The sequence below is a fragment of the Astyanax mexicanus genome, chromosome 20 (genome assembly GCF_023375975.1).
Source record: "Astyanax mexicanus isolate ESR-SI-001 chromosome 20, AstMex3_surface, whole genome shotgun sequence".
In the NCBI taxonomy this organism is placed as follows: domain Eukaryota; kingdom Metazoa; phylum Chordata; class Actinopteri; order Characiformes; family Acestrorhamphidae; genus Astyanax; species Astyanax mexicanus.
The window spans coordinates 12,756,743-12,777,905 of record NC_064427.1 but is presented as its reverse complement, the minus strand read 5'-3'; the positions used below and the strand labels follow the sequence as shown (position 1 = coordinate 12,777,905).

At 38.2% G+C, this 21,163-nt stretch overlaps 1 protein-coding gene across 1 annotated transcript; it reads right to left on the bottom strand.

Moving 5' to 3' along the window:
* Positions 1-274: 274 nt before the first annotated feature.
* Positions 275-9,363, bottom strand: vps51 (VPS51 subunit of GARP complex). The gene is made up of 11 exons (XM_007239103.4): positions 9,056-9,363; positions 8,606-8,735; positions 8,346-8,492; positions 7,998-8,217; positions 3,240-4,131; positions 2,891-3,106; positions 2,677-2,760; positions 2,466-2,600; positions 2,192-2,313; positions 1,962-2,049; positions 275-1,653 (listed from the first exon to the last, which is right to left on the bottom strand). The coding sequence occupies exons 1-11, from the start codon at positions 9,209-9,211 to the stop codon at positions 1,393-1,395; spliced, it is 2,451 nt and encodes an 816-aa protein (XP_007239165.1). The 5' UTR covers positions 9,212-9,363; the 3' UTR covers positions 275-1,392.
* Positions 9,364-21,163: the final 11,800 nt, after the last annotated feature.

Here is a 21,163-nt window from a genome sequence, read left to right as displayed (position 1 = left end):
CACTGCATCATCACAGCCGACCAATCAGCGCTCAGAACAGGCATCATAAGAGCATGGACAGGGAACGAGCCAGCCAATCATTAGGAGTGGGACGCGAAGGAACTTGAATGGATCTGCAGTTTACCATCTAGCCAGCCAATAGGAGCACAGTCTTGGGCACGCGATGGCTTTGTAAACCACCTTTCTGCGATCCTATTGGACTCTGCATTTTACAACTCATCTGCTCGCGCGGATAAAAAAAAAAAACAAATGAATTTACTTGATTCGTAAATGCTACAGTGTTTAATCCAATTTATTCAACTCGGCTATAAATACACATACAGCATGTTACAGAGCAACATTAAACACCTTATTTTCCAGTATTAATGTTGCAATTAATGAAAAGAATAATTGATTATTGAACTGTTTGATTTACTGATTCGGATGAGTCAGGTAGTGCATGATAACAGACACTTGTTTTATAACTTTAAATGATTTCTTTTACTTCTTTTATCTGCAAGCGTGTACTACTTAAAAAAGGTTAATTTTTTGTTAACTTAATACGGCTATATAGCATTTCATTCCCAGATGTACTTTCTTTTTTTTGCATTTGCATGTTTTTTTATCAGTACAAATGTGTATATATCATAGATACATCGAGTATATCCATCTGTTCACTCTGCATACACCCAATTCACTTGTAAGCTTATTGGACTGTTTTAGTTTGAACTTCTTAGTAACAAAGGCACAATTTAGGGGGTCACCCATCAAAACAGAGCTCATGTACACAGATCCTTTTTAAAAGCACAATCTTGACAGCAACAATATAATGACTTTAACTCGTCACCACCAGACAAACATATTTGAAGATAAACACATTGTTTTCTTTTAAACCAAATGTAAAATTTAGCTAAATTAAAACGGCATACAATTCTTTCCTTAGTTACACTTCTACACAAGTGGCAAAATGGCATTTCCCTTGCTTTTCTGTAACTTGAGTGTTAAACACGTTCAGAGTGGGGTTTGGTGTAAAACAGGTACTGTAGAGAAACTTGTCAACTCAGATATGGTGAAAAAAAACAGGCACCACAAATACAGACACGTACAGGTGAAAGATGTATTCATTATTTTTGGGATGCCTATTTTTTGTCTCTCCACCACTCACAGTTTTAAAAGCACAACCCAAAATCTCAAAAATAATGTAAAACAGTGTCAGAGTAATACATTTCTGTGGGGGAGCTTTTAGGACATCAAGACCACTGTGAACAATTATGATTATTAATGTTGTGCTTGCACACCAAATGCACTCTGAATTATATTATTTAAAAAAGCTCTGTTTAATTACGCAGAGAATTTCAAAACATTGGTGGAGTTTATCTTTCAACTGTACGTGTCCTAAGTATGCGCTTGTGTTTAGCCTCGTTCACAGATGACCTCAATGACACTCTGCTCCATCGGGCTGGGGTCAAGACAACGGTGGGCTGCACTGCCCACAATCTCATCCAGTAGGAAGTGCACCAGGTTCTCATCAGAAACAAATCGCCACAGGTACATTTGCAGGTAATGGCAATCCACCTGGATCTGCTGCAGGCCATAGCGTCCAAATGTCCGCAAGCGCACGCACTCTAGAAACGTCTTCAGACTGATCTTGATAATCCCGGTGAGGACGGACACCTGAGGGAGGATGTAGAAAAACAGAGAATTTGCGGATGTGTAAACACTGCATGTCTACACATGGCCCACTTGCAACAGTCTGGACAAAGAGACCAGAACTTTGACATGGTCTGATGTTTTAAGAATGCGCTGTGGTTATAAAGCTTAGCTTTTTTTAAAAGTTTTTAGAAGTTATGCACAATGACAGACAGCATGTTTTCACAAAAAAAAACAAGAAAAGGGTCTAATAGTTGATCAATAACTACTGAAGCATGACTTTAATAATCAAACTGTTCCCTAACCATAAACAAACTCTGTGCATGTGTTACCTTATTAAACTCCACTGGACTGAAGATGTCGATCCTCTCTGAGAAAAGCTTGTGGATGTTGCTAAGAAGGTTTGTGTCCATCGGAGCACTGCACACAAAGTACAATTAGCCAGTCACCCACACCTTCATCCACACATCTGAATACAAAAACCCAATGAATACAACTATTCACCAAACCATCCAATAATAATCTTTTATTTAGAGTCATACTTTGTCCTTGTGTGTTGTACCTTGGTGTGTAACTTGGTGCATAGCGAATCTGCTGTCTGGAGCTGCTGTAGACCGAGAACGTTCTTTTGCTAGAATCACTGCTGTGGGCTTTCCTCACACCCTCTTCATACAGTAACCCAACCTACAACACACACACACACACGTGCAGTGTCTTTTAGGGAACATAAAAATTACTGCTGAAAAGACACATATTTATTGTATTTACGGAGATGTTTTCCATGTACAGCATGGTAACCTACGAGAATAAAGTATGGACTTCTTTAATGATATTACCTGAACATCAATAGAGGTGGTATCCTCCACCACTCTTTTCATTACTGCTCGCACATTCCGAGGCTCAATAGTGTTCACCCAGTCTCTGGTTTCCACACTTTTTCTCAACATCTGAGAGATTATTAATCCTTGCACCTACACACAAACACAAAGACTCATGAAACACACATACACACACTCAACATTTACGTAAGTGTTCAGGTAGCACTACCTTTACGTAGTGGTTAAGCAGTTTTTGTGCTGCCTCTCGAGCCTCTTCACACAGGGCTGTCACTGCAGTCACTGGAGATTGGTGCTTTAAGGACAGAAAAGTGAGGAAAAAACAGGATAAAGACAAAAACATTAAGAACATCACAAACATTAAAAACATTCGTCTGACATATCTGAACAGTCTCATAAAACAAATATAAAAAGTGACTATGTACCATAACGAGGAACTGCTCATCGGTCAGTGTGAGGATGTAGGAGATAGTGGAAGTTTCATAATCCAGGCAGAGTCGAGACAACAGCAGCAGAAGTACTGGAGGTGTGGATCCACCTCTGTCTCCGGCACTTTCACAGAAATTACGAGACGACTGACAGATAAACTTAATAAAACTTACCACCAGTCCTTCTCTCACTCCATGACTGCAGAACTCACCCTAAAGCACACATACACCCACACATGTATACAGTTTTGTTAGAAAAAATAAATAAACATGGGGAAAAAAAATTTTCACCTTTTTGCAAAATAATTTTTTTTGTGACAGAACTGTCATTGAGTATGAAGGTTACCCTGAAATACGGTTTGTTGGAGAAGGTGATGTCCTTTGTAGTGAAGAGATGCACAGAGGCTAATACAGATTTGATTTGGTTCAGGATTGAGTTGGACAGCGAGCTCAGTAGCTCTGGGAGACTGGGTGGAGCTTCTTTACCAGGAGTACAGGCCCCTGTGTGCACTCCGCCTCCTGCCGTGTTTGTCCCACCCACAGAAAGCCGTGGGGCTGCCAGGGCCTGCCTAATATCTGTAAGACTTTCCAGGTAGAAGCTCTGTAAAGCAGACAAGTACTGTTTGATTCTCTCTCTCGCTGCCTGGATGACAATCTCAGTACCTTGGCTTGGCACAGCTGATCCAGGCAGGAGCTTAGACACAGCCTGTAGCCTGCGGTGGAATCGGTCCAGTGCCCTGACCAACAAGGAGTTATCTCCAACACCCTTCTCTTCCTGAATTCTTCGCTCCACCAGGGAGAAATATTTGGATGCTAGAGAGTCTACGAATAGGTGCAGTTTGCTGTTGGCCATCTGAGGGATATTTTTGAATGCCAGATTGCCCTCTTGTGGACGGTTAATAAATAGCTCCTGATAGGAAGCAATGACCAGGCACAGATTACTCACAAACTCGTTACATCCCCGATCAATAAACTCTAAAATATCTGCTCGGGAAGCTGGGGAGATTAAATGAATGGACATCAAGGTTTCTGATGGAGATGAGGGATTCCGGGCAGAGTCTCCAGAGACATTAGTGACTGTTGAATCTTTAAGCTCAGCCTCCAGGCTCCGGAGGTCTTCCTCTAGCCTGGTTTGAGCATGACTTAAGAATTTATCGCAGAGTTCCTCTGCCGGTTCTTCCAGCTGCAGCAGCAGCTCCACACACTCTGACAGCTCTTTAGCACTTGTTCCGCCATCCCTAAAAACACAAAACCCACACACAGCCAACATTAAACACTCATACATGCAAAAGAATAAAACTAGACTAATACCTAGGAATGCAACTGAAGGCCGAAAATGAATAAAAAGAAACATGCAGATATGCTATCCAGCATAACTGAACCAGCCTTCCAAAGCAATTTTTCATTTTTTTTTTATTTTGCTACATTCATTAAAGGACCTGAGCTTTATCACACAATAGAGTCTGCTTATCCTCTTCCCATACATAGCCTCCAAGTGTTCCTTGGAGATTTCTATTTACATAACATCCTGACTAACATGCTCCCAGCAGCACAATCTACATTAACAATAGAATGTAGATATTTGTTTACATATGAAATTGAGCAGGCTTCGATTAAAAAGCTAAAACCTGAATGAACTTTTGTTCTGGAAAAAATTCTGTTGCATCTATGTATTTCAAGGTAAATAAACAATTTACAGGCTGCAGCAGAAACATGGGGCGATTAAAACCAAGCACTACTTTCTATTAGGGCTGGCCCGAATAGCGTTTTTTGAGCTCCGGATATTCGGCACTGATTCGAAGCGAATATTCGAATATTCGTTTTTTTTTAAAAGAGGTAAAAAAAAAAAAAAAAAAAGCAAATCACGGCCCCTTTAATCCACTGAAAAATGTTCAATTTGCTCTGACCGACGAGACATATTCACCCCGGATTTTTGGTGTTTTTATCCCGGATTTTTGTGTTTTCACCTCATATTTTTTCTGTGTTTTTAGCCCAGATTTCTTTGTGTTTTCATCCCGGAATTTCTGCTGCCCTACACCGCGGCTTATCCGCTGCGTAAGCAGGCTAGGAGGCTGCTGCTGCACGGTTTCTCCGCTGCGCAAGCCAGCCCAGTAAATTGCTGTTTGTGTTTTCACACTTAGGTTATTTGCTTAAAAAAACAAACAAAAAAAACGTTTGTTCAGGAAGTATTTTATATTCTTAAACATTGTTGATTATATTAGAGGACGGTCATTGTAAACTGTACTTGGTCTATTTCGGTTAAAGGATCGTGCAGGGCATATTACTGATTTTGTATTTTTGCACTTGGGCTATAAGCTCAATATTAAATATTTCGTTTGTTTAAAAATTATTTTATATTTTTAAACCATGTTAAATTATATTAGAGTAGAGGAAAGTCATTGTTAATGACGTTATTGTACTTGGTCTATTTCGGTTTAAGCATTGTGCAGGGCATAGCCGTATTACTGATTTTGTATTTTTGCACTTGGGCTATAAGCTCAATATTAAATATTTCGTTTGCTTAGAAATTATTTTGTATTTTTAAACCATTTTAAATTATATTAGATAAGAGGAAATTCGTTCAGACATCATTTTTGTAGGCCAGGCTTTTGTAACCGATTTAGCCCCTACTGTTGCCACATTACCCCTTACGTTTTATTATATAAATCAGTTTCGAAGAGCCTGCATTTTTTTTATCATGTCTGCGCGAGACTGATTTTTAAACCCACTCTTCCACGCTCCCGCGTTTCTGTCTCGTTACCGCGCCGCAAAAAAATTGCTTCTTTTAATCCCGCGCCCGCCCGCCACATACACATTTCTGCCGCTCCCGCCCCACGTTCCTAATATAAATTAAATAAACTACATTTAATGCTTCAAATTTACTTATATATTTATTAAAACAGCAGCGCTGAATAGTGTGGTCCCGTTCCTTACCCCAGTCCAAACACCATCGGTGTGTGCGTGTGTGTGTCGGTCCATCCTGCGCGTTGAGAGTTTTCTTTAGGTTTTTTTTTTTTTTACAATTATTACAGTTTTCTTAACTATTTATTAATTTGCTCCCGCATCGTCTGGATTAAACTCCCGCTCCAGCCAATAACAGTTCAGTTCTGTCCCGCGCGCAAGATATTCTGACGGGACCCGAGAGAACAGAAGTGGTTAGAGTGAGGTGGAACTCTGGAAAGGAGAAAAAAAACGAATATCCGAATACCAAAATTAAAAACCGAATACCTACTCAACGAACGAATATCCGAATACCCGAATATTCGGGTCCAGCCCTACTATTTAGTGTGGTAGCATGGGCTTTAGGACACAACCTCAATTTTCTGTGATTGTGGAAATCTTTAAGATGCATCAATGCACAATAACCATTCAACATCCTCATTACAAACACAAATACAAAATAAAAATATAAGTAGTAGTTAGTAGCAGTTGTATAAAGTTACGTACAGTGCCTTGCAAACGTTTTTCGGCCCCCTTGAACTTTTCAACCTTTTGCCACATTTCAGGCTTCAAACATAAATATATGAAATTGTATTGTAACAAGTGTGACACAATCTTGAAGTGGAACAACATTTATTGGATATTTTAAACTTTTTTTAGAAATAAAAAACTGAAAGGTGGGGCGTGCAATATTATTTAGCCCCTTTACTTTTAGTGCATCAAACTCACTCCAGACGTTCGGTGAGGATCTCTGAATGATCCAATGTTGACCTAAATGAGTGATGATGATAAATAGAATCCACCTGTGTGTAATCAAGTCTCTGTATAAATGCACCTGCTCTGTGATAGTCTCAGAGCTCTGTTTAAAGCACAGAGAGAATCATGAAGACCAAAAAACAGTAGGCAGGTCCGAGATACTGTTGTGGAAAAGTTTAAAGCCGGATTTTGATTAAAAAAAGATTTTCCAAGTGTTAAACATCTCAATAAGCACTGTGCAAGCGATCATATTGAAATTGAAGGAGTATCAGACCACTGCAAATCTACCAAGACCCAGCCGTCCCTCTAAACTTTCAGCTCAAACAAGGAGAAGAGCAGAGATGCAGCCACGAGGCCCATGATCACTCTGGATGAACTGCAGAGATCTACAGCTAAGGAGGAAGAATCTGTTGACAGGACAACAATAAGTTGTGCACTCCACAAATATGGCCTTTGTGAAGCAGTGGCAATAAGGAAGCCACTGCTGAAAGAAAGACATAAGAAGTGCTGTTTGTACAGCAAACATGTGGTAGAAGGTGCTGTGATCAAACAATTCAAAGTTGAACTTTTTGGCCTAAATACAAAGTGTGGCTGAAAAGTAACACTGCTCACCCTGAACACACCATCCCCAAAGTGAAACATGGTGGTGGCAGCATCCTGGATTGGTCCTGCTTTCCTTCAGCAGGGACAGGGAAGATGGTTAAAATTGATGGATGGAGCTAAATACAGGAGCATTCTAAAAGAAAACCTGCTGGAGTCTGCAAACGTCTGGAGTCTGGGTCAGAGATTTATCTTCGAACAAGACAATGATCCAAAACATAAAGCAAAATTGACAATCTACAGCTGTAATCGCAGCAAAAGATGGCACTATAAAGTATTAATGCAAGAGGGCTGAATAATATTGCACGCCCCACTTTTCTGTTTTTATTTCTGAAAAAAGTTTCAAATATTCAGTAAGTTGGATAAATAAGTCTTAGAATGCTGATGTTAATAATGTGATGAATGAGACAATTCAGTCTGAACTTTTCGGACTCTCTATTTTTTCAGTGGCGGTGTAGAAAACTGTACACACCACAATCTGGTTTTATCTCTGTAATTTTTCTTTAATTTCTCTTTTAAGCGCTATAATGCTTTATCTGCTTTCTTATGGGTATTTTTATACATTCTGAACATGCAGTTGTGTGTAAATACGGTGGTACAGAATGCAGTAAAATATAGTCTCTTCTGGTACTGATTTTGAAAAAGCTGTAAGATGTTAAGTTATGATTGTTCTCTAAAAATAAGCCATTAGATATCGAGTTATTAAAAGGCAGGTAAATAACAGGTCAATATAAAAATGTAAACTGACATAACAGAGATAATGTTCAATCTCCATCACAGTTACACAGTATTTGTTGCCCCATCAAACCTGAATTTCTGCCGTAGTTGGTGTGCAAGTCGCTCCATGATGGCGTGGCAGTCATCCTGGATGCCCCTGAAAGAGGGCATGTGGCTGTACTGTTGAAGCACACAGCGTGCCCGCCGGTGAGAGCTCACCGCCTGAGCATACGCCTGCAGCTCCAAACACTTATTCAGCCTCGCCGGCAGTTCAAACAGAAACTGCAGCTTCCGCAGGAGAGTGTGAACACCTGCGCTGAGACAGAGGGAAAATGGGAGACGAGAGAAGACAAATAAGAATAAGAACAACAGTTCATCTAGAGAAACAGGTGTCAATATCTGATGGACAGGTGGGTCTATGAAGGAATGTCTTCCGTGCCTGACAGTTTTGTGATCTGGGTGTGCTGGTCCTGCAGCGTTCCACTGATCCTCGCACTGAACTCAGTTATGGCAGACATATTGGTAGACAGGCAGTCCATCTCATCCTCCATTTTTTTAAAGTCATTCTTCATCTTCCTGATTGTGTCTGAGGACAGTAAATATTGTTATAATATTGTTTACATTTAAAATAGAGCAGTAGACAAGCTTTCAGACTGAAACTTAATGTCAGGTAAATAAAACTATGCTCAATTTACTAACCTGTTGCAGAAATGAATTTATTGTAGTTTTCATAAACAAGTGTCTGCATGTCGCTGTCGAGGGATCTTATCTGTTTTACCATACAGCTCTCCTGATCCATCAGCTCTGCCAGAGAACACTCTTTCCTCAGCTAGACAACATGCACACTTATTCATTATTTGTTAAAAAGCCAACAAAATTATTACACATAGATAAATAAAATGTATTTTTTAGACTATAATTGCTGCGGTGATTATGTTTTTTGCTGGTAATAGTGAGGTAAAAACGTATGTTTAAGTAACTACTGGAGTAAATATGTGAATTTAATAAAATTCCTACAGTAAAATTGTAATTACTGAAATGGTATACCGGTACTTATTTCAAATACGGGGGTTAATTTGTGAATGGACTGTAGTAGCTGCTGTAAATATGACTGATTATTATATATGGAAGTCGGTGTGTTAGCTGTACCTTATTGAGGTAAATCTCTGGGTCAAAGTGAGCCCCATTGATGTCGCAGGGCTCCGGCTCCTGCTGCTGCGGCGGCGGCTCCGGGCCTGAACTGTAGTACAGTCGGAGGAGCCGCCGCTTCCGGCCCGGAGAGGAGCTGCCCGAGTCGACCTCCATCCCACGATAAACACACACTAATAAACCCAAAACCGGAGCAAAAATAACGCAATGAACTCTCCAGTTTTCGGAACACCTACCGCAGTAATGCGGGGTTACCGGATTCCCAGCAGAACGTCACAGAATCTAGCAGCGGGGAAATGGCGATCCTTAACTGTCAAAATAAAAGTCCACAAGAAAAAAAAACTTAGTACAAAATACAAATTAGTTTTGTATTACAAAGTTGTGAGAGAAGAATCTTAGATAGAGAGGAGAATCTCTAATAGAGAGAAGAATCTTAAATAAAGAAAATAATCTCTAATAGAGAGCATATTCTCTAATAGAGAGAAGAATTTTAGATAGAGAGGATATCTCTAATAGAGAGAACATTCTTAAAGAGGAGAATCTCTAATAAAAAGGAAAATACTCACTTTTCACCATATTTCCCTAAAACAACATGCAGTGTTATGTTTTAATGTTATGTAAAAATATTATGTTTTATATGTTGGTCTTTAAAAACATTAACATAAAAAAAAGTTTGTATTTGTTTTTGTTTTTTGTGAAAAACGAATGAATTATCCGAATCGAACCAACCTGTTAGAGGTAAGAAACACCATTTCACTAAATATTGATAGAATAATTAGTAATGGAGTTAGTAATTAAATATTTACACGGCTTGTTTTTTTTTGTTTCATGAATAAACATAAATAAATAAATACTGAAATCTGAACATGCGATTGAATTATGAACTGCAAACTATGGAAAACTGCAAATCATGCAAAAGAAAAATTAATCAAATTTAGTACCTAAACAGCACTATCATGCAAAACTAAGAAAAAACAGCAGAAGCAGTTTGGTCTGTGGGAGGGAGGAACCCGGAGTACCCGGAGGAAACCCACATGCACATGCAGCCCTCACACATGACGGCCCACATAACTTCAGCAAAAAATGGGACAGCTGATTCCTTTCAGATATTATTTTGACTGCTAATAAACTGAGCCAATCACAACACTCGCTTTCAGCTCTAATACTGAATGTCCAGTCATACACAGCTGCTGCAAACAGTCAGCAAATATACGGTCACCCTTAATTTGTATTAATTGGATATTTAAACTCCTGCTCATTGCAAAAAAAAAAAAACACTGGATTTCTAAAATGTTATTACATATTTGCCAATTAGATAAAAGTGGGTGCCTTGTGTGTTATTTAATGTTATATTTATCTTTTTTTTCATAATAAGTAAATATATTTTTCTATAATCACGTTTTATAACGTTATATGATTTCTACATATACACAATTCAAATATATATCAGTAAATAAATAATTATTTCATGAAATAAGTGTGCTCTGTGGGCGTGTCCACAGCTATGTCACTCCAAATTCCTTAAAAGACTTCCTGGTTAGGATACTCTGGTGTACCCTCAGCTACAGGGGTGTAGCAGCAAATTCTGGGCCCTGCACACTCTCAATGTCAGAGGGCATTGACAATAGCTTTTAAGCACAGTACTGCACTGCACTGCCAGAAAAATATAATTACCAGAAGAAGAAAAAAACGCTTTATTGGTTAATATATTACTTGTGTGCACTTGAGCCTACAGTGACATTGTAGGCTATTTTAAGGTTAATATATTCTGCAAATTAAATTTATATTTACAGCCACGTGAGCATAGAAACATAAGCAAACATAAGACTGACTTATACATGTGAAAAGTGTCCGACATTGTGCCAAAATACAACATGAACGTTCACACATTACTCTTTTTTTGTGTTCTTGCGCCCTCTAGTGTCGCTAATGTGGTATATATAATAACATTCATGAGTTAAAAGAGGTAAATAATCTAAAAATACACGGTGTGGGTAAAAATGGTTAAAAAGAGTTAAATATACAAAGACAGTGTGGGTTAAAAAAGATTAAATTAGGTTAATTATGTTAATGTTGTTTCCTTGTTTAGTTTATTCATGTTAACTTTAGTAAAAAGGCTAAAAAGTCATGCATTGCACAGGAAGAATAGAAGACTCAAATGAGTTTATACAGCAGAGATTAATTTAGATAAAAGTTATTTGAGTGAAAAATGGTGATTTTATTCTTATCAGAGTCCTAAAAGGATTTAGCTACTATGAAAAAGATGGTTTGTGTATAAGTGGACAATAGGGGGAGCTCTTGTCAGTCCTTTCAGTGGGGAAGTTATTTCTAAGAGGAACTTAAGGGGGCGCTCTGATGTGTTTTCTCATTCTCTGCAATACAGCACAAGAGAAAACATCACAGTCTAGTCTCTCTTTATTCCTTCCCATTGTCAGGTAAATATGTATAAAAAAAGGTAGATTCACCCATGAACATAAAAGTGCTCTGTTTAGAGAACATGTTGTTTTGTTTTTCTGAAAGTTTTGAGTGAGATAAATATGCTAAAAACACTACTGTGTGTAGCAGACTGAGCATGTGGTTAGCAGTAGCTTATTGTTCTTAGGCCTGCTTAATTGTTTATACAATAGCATGGGGTGCATGTTTAAGCAGGGATTTATGAGAACAAATATTGCTACAGGGATTGAATATTGGCCTGTTCCAGTAATTATATGCATAAATATGTTTTTTATTTTATCTATATTCTATCTCTCTGTAAACAATGTTCAACAATGTTGTATACTGTGCAAGGAAGTTTAGTTAATGTTTCTCTGTAGTATAAAGCAATTGTTAATGCTGAAAGATACCTACTGAAAGACAATTTTGCTTTTGAGTTGTTTTGTACTTTATGAAAAAGATTCTCTACAATACAGCACAAGAGGAAACATCACAATCTAGTCTCTCTTTATTCCTTCCCATTGTCAGGGGTACAACACTAAGAGAACATAACAGTATTTACAAGTCATGTAACCTGAGGACATATTTTTTTTCATACATTTTAACACCCCCACTGTACTCAGGTTGGTAACAACAAAACAAAAATTCAACGAATGTGTACCCTTGGCTTACACATATTAAACACCAAAAGGAAAACCTGCAAAATTTCTCAGTTTAAACTTGCTTACAGGTTTCGTCATCACATCAGCGACCATTTTATCAGTAACACAATACATTAAATTTTACTTCACCCTCATTCACAGTAGACCTAATAAAGAGATACTTAATGTCTGTGTTTTCAACGCTTTCTGTTTACAGGGTTTCTGGCAAGAGCAATTGTTCCCTGATTGTCTTCATGTATTACCGTTTGAGTGTATTTTTAACTATCCATATTCCCCAGTAATTTTTCTAGGTAAAGACACTCTTGAACAGTAGAAGCAAGTGCCATATACTGTGCTTCGCATATGGAAAGTGCAACAGAAGGTACTGCGGCGATCACTAGTATCAGCCGCCCAGTCTGCATCACTGTAGGCTTGTATACCAAGATTCTCAGTGTTGTTTCTCCTAAAGGTTAAACCTTTGTCTGCTGTACCTTTAACGTATCACAGGACATGCTTCACAGTTACCCATTGCTTCTCTGTAGGCTCAGCTAGGTATTGTGACGGCCTTCTCACCACAAAACTCAGATCAGCCCTAGTGCAGGTTGTTAGGTATATCAGACTGCCCACGGCCTCTCTCTACATCCTGATGTCTGTCATTTAACTGCATCACCACTGTATTCGAGCTTTTACTCACAATGGGTTTCTCTCACCCTACACTCTGACATGTTGAAACGCTGTAGAATTTTGTTGATGTACTTCTCTTGTGACATCAATATCAAGAAAATGTTTGAGTTTACCCAAATCCTTCATCTTGAATTGCTCTGCAAGCATCCCTTTCACATTTTTCAGTTTCTCTTCATCGCTTGCAGCGATAATTAAGTCATCAACCCATACAATTATCATCACTTTCCCTTCTTTTGACTCTTGGGAATATACACAGTGGTCAGATTGGTTATGTGTGAATCCACATTCCAATTAAAGCACCTGGCAAAAATGAAGGGGATTATGTAAACAGCAAATACTTCCACAGCATTAATATACAAGTATTGTATAAGGACTAATACTTAATACATTACAAAAACATATTTTCTCCACTATTAAGATTATATGTGATGCTACCAACATTACTAATGCTGAAGCCAAATAGCCATGCTCTGTACATGATGCAAAGATTTTTCGAGAGTCTGCACTATACCGTAAATTTGATCAGGCCTATGTTTTTGATTTATTTATTTCCTAAAGAAAAAAAAAAGCCAACAAGTGAATTTTCTTGTCCTTATTCTTGGTAAAAACAGATATATACACTCACAGCAACTACTCTCACATTTCCAGTCTTGTCTGTTTTATTTGCCATTTTATGTGTTCCTTTTGTAGATCACACTTCTCAATTTGTTTTTTTAGGTGAACCTAGTATAAATCTTTAACAGCCATCTTGAACGAAAGAGACAAAAATACCATGTTATGCTCAAATAAATAGCTTTGTGTTCAGAATAGTTTTGATATTTGTTGACATAAGCATTCTCACTGTTCCAAGCTGAGCTTTGGAGGTGGATAGTTTACAGCCCAACAATTTACAGATAAGCTTCCAGACTTATCAACTCTAATATATTCTCCTATAGACCCAGTAGAACTAGACAAACTAACCAAAGGTTTAGAAAATACCTTTCGCTCTACCTTAGATGTTGTAGCACCCCTTAAACACAAAATAGAGAGACAGAAAAAGCTCGCACCGTGGTACAATGATCAAACTCGTACCTTAAAGCAGTTAGTACGAAATTTAGAGCGTAAATATTGTTCAACTAAACTGGAAGTGTTTCACTCTGCGTGGAAAGACAGTCTTGTTAAATATAGAAAAGAACTTTATAAAGCCCACTCAGCATATCTGGCCTCACAGATCGAGATAAATAAAAATAATCCTAGAGTTCTCTTTAGTGTTATTTCCAAATTAACTAAAAGCCAGGCAGGTACTGAACCTCAGATTCCAGCCATTCACACCAGCAACGATTTTATGGACTTCTTCAATAGTAAAATTTAAAACATTCGGGATAAAATTAAACAGATAAATATTACATCCTCTCTGTCATCTGGTCTGGCTGATCTAGAACAAAACCCTGTCACCGAAGTTAGGTTGCAAGTCTTTAACCCACTTCCACAGCTAGAACTAGAGAAAATTATCTCCTCTTCAAACAGCACAACCTGCACACTTGATGCTGTTCCCACAAAATTACTAAAACAGGTACTACCAGATATAATTAAACCTCTGTTAATGATAGTAAACTCATCGCTCACCCTGGGCCATGTACCCAAAGCCTTTAAAACAGCTGTAATTAAACCTCTGATCAAGAAACCTACTTTACTGTCTAACTATAGACCTATTTCAAACTTACCCTTTATTTCTAAGATTTTAGAAAAAGCTGTAGCCCAACAACTTTGCTCTTACCTGCAAAGAAACCAAATCTATGAAAAATATCAATCTGGATTTATGCCTTATCATAGCACTGAGACAGCTTTAGTTAGAATAACAAACGATCTACTTATAGCCGCCGACCAAGGCTGTGTTTCCCTACTCGTACTTCTCGATCTGAGCGCAGCCTTTGATACAATAGATCATACTATCCTTTTAGAAAGACTAGAGAACATGGTTGGTGTAACTGGAACTGCCTTAGCATGGTTTAAATCGTACTTAACCGATCGCTATCAGTTTGTGAGGATAAATGATATGTCTTCCAGTTATACCAAGGTAAGATATGGAATTCCACAAGGCTCTATATTAGGACCGTTATTATTTACATTATATATGCTCCCACTGGGCAAAGTTATTAGAAAACATGATGTGAATTTTCATTGTTATGCGGATGACACGCAGCTCTTCATATCAGCCAAACCTGATGACAGAGTGAGATTAAAGAAAATCGAGGATTGTGTAGAAGATGTAAAATCATGGATGTCGCACAACTTCCTCCTATTAAATAGTGATAAAACAGAAGTTCTCCTATTAGGCCCCAAAGCTGCTAGAAATAAATTATCAGACTTAATGCTAAATCTGGCCGACTTCTCAGCCACCCCTGGTTCAGCAGCTAAAAACCTTGGAGTTATTATAGATTCAGATCTAGCATTCGATAAACACATATCTAATGTTACTAGAACAGCTTTTCTACACCTCCGTAATATTGCCAAGCTAAGAAATGCCCTATCACTGCATGACGCAGAAAAATTAGTACATGCCTTTATTACCTCAAGGCTAGATTATTGTAATGCGCTACTGTCTGGATGTTCCGGCAGTAACTTAAATAAACTTCAGCTAGTTCAAAATGCTGCAGCCAGGGTCCTTACTAAAAACGAGAAAATTTGACCATATTAGTCCAGTCCTGTCAGCACTGCACTGGCTGCCAGTCAAATTCCACATAGACTATAAAATTCTCCTGTTAACGTATAAAGCCCTACACGGGCTCGCTCCTGAGTATTTACAAGACCTCATCTCCTGTTATGAACCACCGCGATTACTTAGATCTCAGGGTGCTGGTTTATTAGTAGTTCCTAAAATTCAGAGGAGCTCTGCAGGAGGAAGAGCTTTCTCTTATAAAGCGCCTCAACTCTGGAATAATCTCCCCGAATATGTTCGGGACTCAGACACAGTCTCAATCTTTAAGTCTAGACTGAAAACTTACTTGTTTAGTTTAGCTTTTGGTAATTAATGTTTTTCCCTTTAGAGAAGGCTGCAGATTCAGGGGTTCATGGACAGAGGAAATTGTGGTAAACTGAGATGCTGGTGCTGTTGTTCTCCCACTGCACACGGTCACTCAGGTTTGTGGACGGTGGAGTGGGTGGATGCCAGTGTTTCAGGGAGCCTCCATGTCTATGTTACCTTCTGGCTCTCTGCCTTTAGTTAGGCTGTTTTATTTAGATCTGCCGGAGTCATTTGCCACACTCTGATAATGTTTTATATTCTCCGTTTTACATAAATCCAGTCAAAACTAATTCCATCTCTCTGCCTTCCTCCGAGTTACTGACTGCCCACCTGTCTGACCCGATACCGAGGGATGTTCGACCCTCAGGCTCTCATGTCCTCTGTCTGGCCAGACTGGAAGTTTCTGAAGTCAGCTCTTCTCCATCCACCACCACAGATCAGCTGCTCATCATCCATCTTACTCTATAAGCCATTAGTGGAGCTGCTATACACCTGAATATATAAAACCTATGTGGATGTATGAAAGACTTTTTAAAATTAATTTAAAAGCCATTTGACCAGTGGTAGGATGGTCCCCCCTTTAATGTGAGTCTTGGTCCTCCCAAGGTTTCTTCCTCCTCCTGCAGCTCTGAGGGAGTTTTTTTCCTTGCCTCCGCGCTCACTGAGGGTTCTGTATTATGTATATTCTATGTTTAATGTTTTGCCTGATTCTTTGTCCTGTAATCATGTTTCTGTAAAGCTGCTTTGTGCCAACACCAGTTGTAAAAAGCGCTATACAAATAAATTTGATTTGATTTGATTTGATAGTTCCTCATCAGATTCCTGATAATCAGTCACATTCCGTTATAGGACCTCCATAGGCCTCCCAGGATCATCCCATTCTGAGGCAGAAGAGACTGTTTCATCATCATCCTGAATTTAGATTGTTTTGTTAAATACTGATATTTATTCACATCAAGTAAGATTTGGGAACATTAAGATAACTTACCACTGCAGAAGGCTCATTTAGTTGCATCATTTTAGTAGCATTAAACATGTTAAGAATATCAATGCAGTTCACAGTTTATGAACTATAAACTAATAAATGTAATGAACATGCCTTTAACATAATGAGGTGTGTCCTGGGGGGTTGATGGCTCAGATGAGCTCCCTCCAGTGATTCCATGAGTGATGGGCCTCCTACTGTTCTGTGAAAGTGCCAGTTCCTCTGCCCAGGTAAAAGGTGGCGGTGGTGCCCCCCCTCCTGTTTTTCTTACCTCAGCCTTTTTCCTATTAGCAACAAAACCATAATCAACTGTAGGGCAAACTAAGCTTGATAAAAGTAAAAACATTAGGTAGTTGTGTACAAGTCATACCACTTTGGACTATGTTTTTATATTTCATCTTCACTTGCTGCCATGTGCGTTTAATCCCACTTGGACTACACCTAGGTTAATTAAAAAAAAGAAAAGGGTACAAATCAAGACAAATAAAAATGTTTAAATAATAATAACAACTTAACAATTAAAGTAAATAACAATTAAAATATTTTCCATGTCTTTTCACTAAGTGTATTGTTGTGAGTTTTTAATTTTTAGTTTAACTCACGCATTGGCTCTGTTAGCTATTTTTGCCCAAGCTGACTCATTTGCTTTGCTGCTGCTGCTGAATTGCTTTTATGTCTGAATATGATTTTATACTCTGCATACGCAGACATTAATATTTCCTGTTCAATAGGGGGGAAATATGATGCCTTGTGCTTTCCCTCATTAATTTTCATGGTCAATCCCTGTTTCAGCGCTCCATTGAGAATGCCTGTTTGTAGGTAGCCGTGAGCGCGCTTCAGCTGGGTTTAACCTAATCAGAGTTGAGTAACCTAACTCTGATCAGCTGCTGTGGAACTGAAAACTCTGAGTATGACGCGGTGAGGTAAGTCAACTCGGAGTTCAGGGTTAGGTTTGGAGTTTGTTGAACCCGCTTTCTGGAATACCCCCCTGCACTCTTCTTGACCCCCTGTGTGCAACTAGTCCTGACTCTTTGTGTTTGTTTTTCCGCAGCTGTTTTGTGTACAAACTTCACCAGCCTGTGTTTTTGCACTTTGTTCGTATCTGGGAGATCCACCAAATATGATGGGCTGTTAGGCTAGTAAAATGTATTATTACACAATGTTTGTATGAAATTTAATCAACTCTGCTACAAAAGAAGTTATATGTTAATCTAAAAAAACAACAGAACTCAATGTAAACATTAATATATTTATTGTCAGATATGTTATTTACATATTGATAAGCAATTCAATAAAACATTACTTCCTGACAGGAACACTAGACGTTTAGAAAAAAATATGAAAAATGTATGCAATGCGATGAATATTATAGTATATAGTATAGTTAATATAGCAGTCACTAATATTTGGTAGTGCACATTATTCAAGGTCACAAAGTTCTTCATGTAGATAAAAGCAAAGGAGATAAACACAATAATGACTGACATTTTAATCATTTTAAAATGATTAAAAGAAATTTAAAAGCAAACAAATACAAAAAAAATACTTTTATACCCATAAATATCTCAATATCCTGCACAATTGTTTGGTACAGTCTATTTTGTGTCACCATATGCTATTGAACAAAGTGTTAAACATAACACAATTGGATTGGGTTATCTCTTTCAATCAGCAGTCAAAACTATAAATACTCAGTACAGGTCACCGTGTCTCAAAGTATTTTCCATTGAATTTTTATCCATAAATCACTTCACACATTTGGATCATATTTGGAAATTTTGAAGGCAGGCATCTTATTTAAAGCACAGTACAGTATAAACATTGCCCCAAACAACAACAAAAAAGAATAAGAAAAAAATATTCCATTTTAAAAGGTTTAAATTAAAGTATAAACTGGTAAACTGTGGAAAACAGATGCAGGTGTCCAAAAAGCTCATACACAACACACATGAGTGATCTACAGGTAAAAGGCTCAGTGCGAAAACTAAAGGCACTTTATATTGGTCATAGTGTGTTTTGTTTAGAAGCAGGTTAATTGGTAAAGTGAGCAGCACTTTTTTGTGTGTGTGGTGCAGCAGGGCTGAACCTGTATTGTTAGTCAGTACAGTACAAATATATAAGTGTACATGTTGAGTGAGTGTACAGGGTTTTAACTGATATTTAATTTATATAAATGTGTATATCCCACAGGTACTCAATTAAACATTAGATAATGTAAGGTCTGTTTTCTAGACTGATTTTAGGACTAAACCTAGACTACAAATGGTATATAACAGTAAATCACTAATGGCACAGCAGATTAGCCCACTACTAGACTTAAATTCATGTGTGAAGAAGTCATGAAGCACAAAGTTAGCTTCAACCTTGTTCTATCCCCAATGTTAATTTCTGTAAACATTCAGTGTAAAAAATTCTAGGGACGCAGTGATAATGCTGTACAGTGTCAGTTGTTAAAATAAAGATGGAAAATGCAATCCTGTTGGACATTCAAAGGCAGCTCCCCAGACAGGGATTCAGCCTAGTGTTGGACTACACAACACAGCATTTTGAATGGAGACTTCCAATTGAAAGAAAAATATGGTCTACGACTAAGCTTAATCCCTGGCTGGGAAACTGGCCCTATGTATGGATCATCATAAAAATGAAAGCGCTCTATATTTTATATAGACTGGCTCTGCTCTGAATCGGGAAAATTTCAGAGGCTATAAACTAAATGTACAACAGTGATTTTGATCAGACAAGAAAATCTGGGTGGAAAACCACTGTTGTTAAATCAAAACAAAGAAAAAAGAAATCACAATTGCCACATATTATTGTTACATATTAATCAAAACTGTCAGCCAATAAGCACTATGCAAAAGTCCCCTTTAAATGTTGTTTCTTTTTGGCGGCAGTAAGACTTTGCTCAGTGAAACAAAAATATTGAATAAATACAACACTTTACTAGAATACATAAATCCTATAAACACAACCAAAATAATGATGCTTTCAAGAACCATTTGATTTTGTTTTTGCCTGGTTAAAGGATTTATATGGTTTGATGTGGCACCAAACACATTTCTAGTGTATATATATATATATACAGTTGTGGTCAAAAGTTTACATACACTTGTAAAAAAACATAATGTTATGGCTGTCTTGAGTTTTCAATAAGTTCTACAACTCTTATTTTTCTGTGATAGAGTGATCGGAACACATACATGTTTGTCACAAAAAACAGTCATAAAATTTGGTTCTTTCATAAATTTATTATGGGTCTGCTGAAAATGTCACCAAATCTGCTGGGTCAAAAATATACATACAGCAACAAAATTTGTCAATTTTGGTGATGTAGCGAGTTGTGTCAATCAAATTAGCTTCATGTCATGGCCTCTTCACTTCTTGTAAGTGATTCTGATTGACTACAGCTGTTGACTTCTCATGAGCCCATTTAAATAGGGCTCATTTGACCCAGTGATTAGACTCAGCTACAAAAGCTACAATGGGAAAGTCAAAGGAACTCAGTGTGGATCTGAAAAAGCGAATTATTGACTTGAACAAGTCAGGGAAGTCACTTGGAGCCATTTCAAAGCAGCTACAGGTCCCAAGAGCAACTGTGCAGACAATTATACGCAAGTATAAAGTGCATGGAACAGTTGTGTCACTGCCACGATCAGGAAGAAAACGCAAGCTATCACATGCTGCCGAGAGGAGATTGGTCAGGATGGTCAAGAGTCAACCAAGAATCACCAAGAAGCAGGTCTGCAAGGATTTGGAAGCTGATGGAACACAGGTGTCAGTCTCCACAGTCAAGCGTGTTTTACATCGCCATGGACTGAGAGGCTGCCGTGCAAGAAAGAAGCCCTTGCTCCAGAAAAGGCACCTTAAGACTCGGCTGAAGTTTGCTGCTGATCACATGGACAAAGATAAAACCTTCTGGAGGAAAGTTCTCTGGTCAGACGAAACAAAAATTGAGCTGTTTGGCCACAACACCCAGCAATATGTTTGGAGGAGAAAAGGTGAGGCCTTTAATCCCAGGAACACCATGCCTACTGTCAAGCATGGTGGTGGTAGTATTATGCTCTGGGGATGTTTTGCTGCCAGTGGAACTGGTTCTTTGCAGAAAGTAAATGGGATAATGAAGAAGGAGGATTACCTCCAAATTCTGCAGGAAAACTTAAAACCATCAGCCCGAAGGTTGGGTCTTGGGCGCAGTTGGGTGTTCCAACAAGACAATGACCCAAAACACACATCAAAAGTGGTAAAGGAATGGCTAAACCAGGCTAGAATTAAGGTTTTAGAATGGCCTTCCCAAAGTCCTGACTTAAACCCCATTGAGAACATGTGGACAGTGCTAAAGAAACGGGTTCATGCAAGAAAAC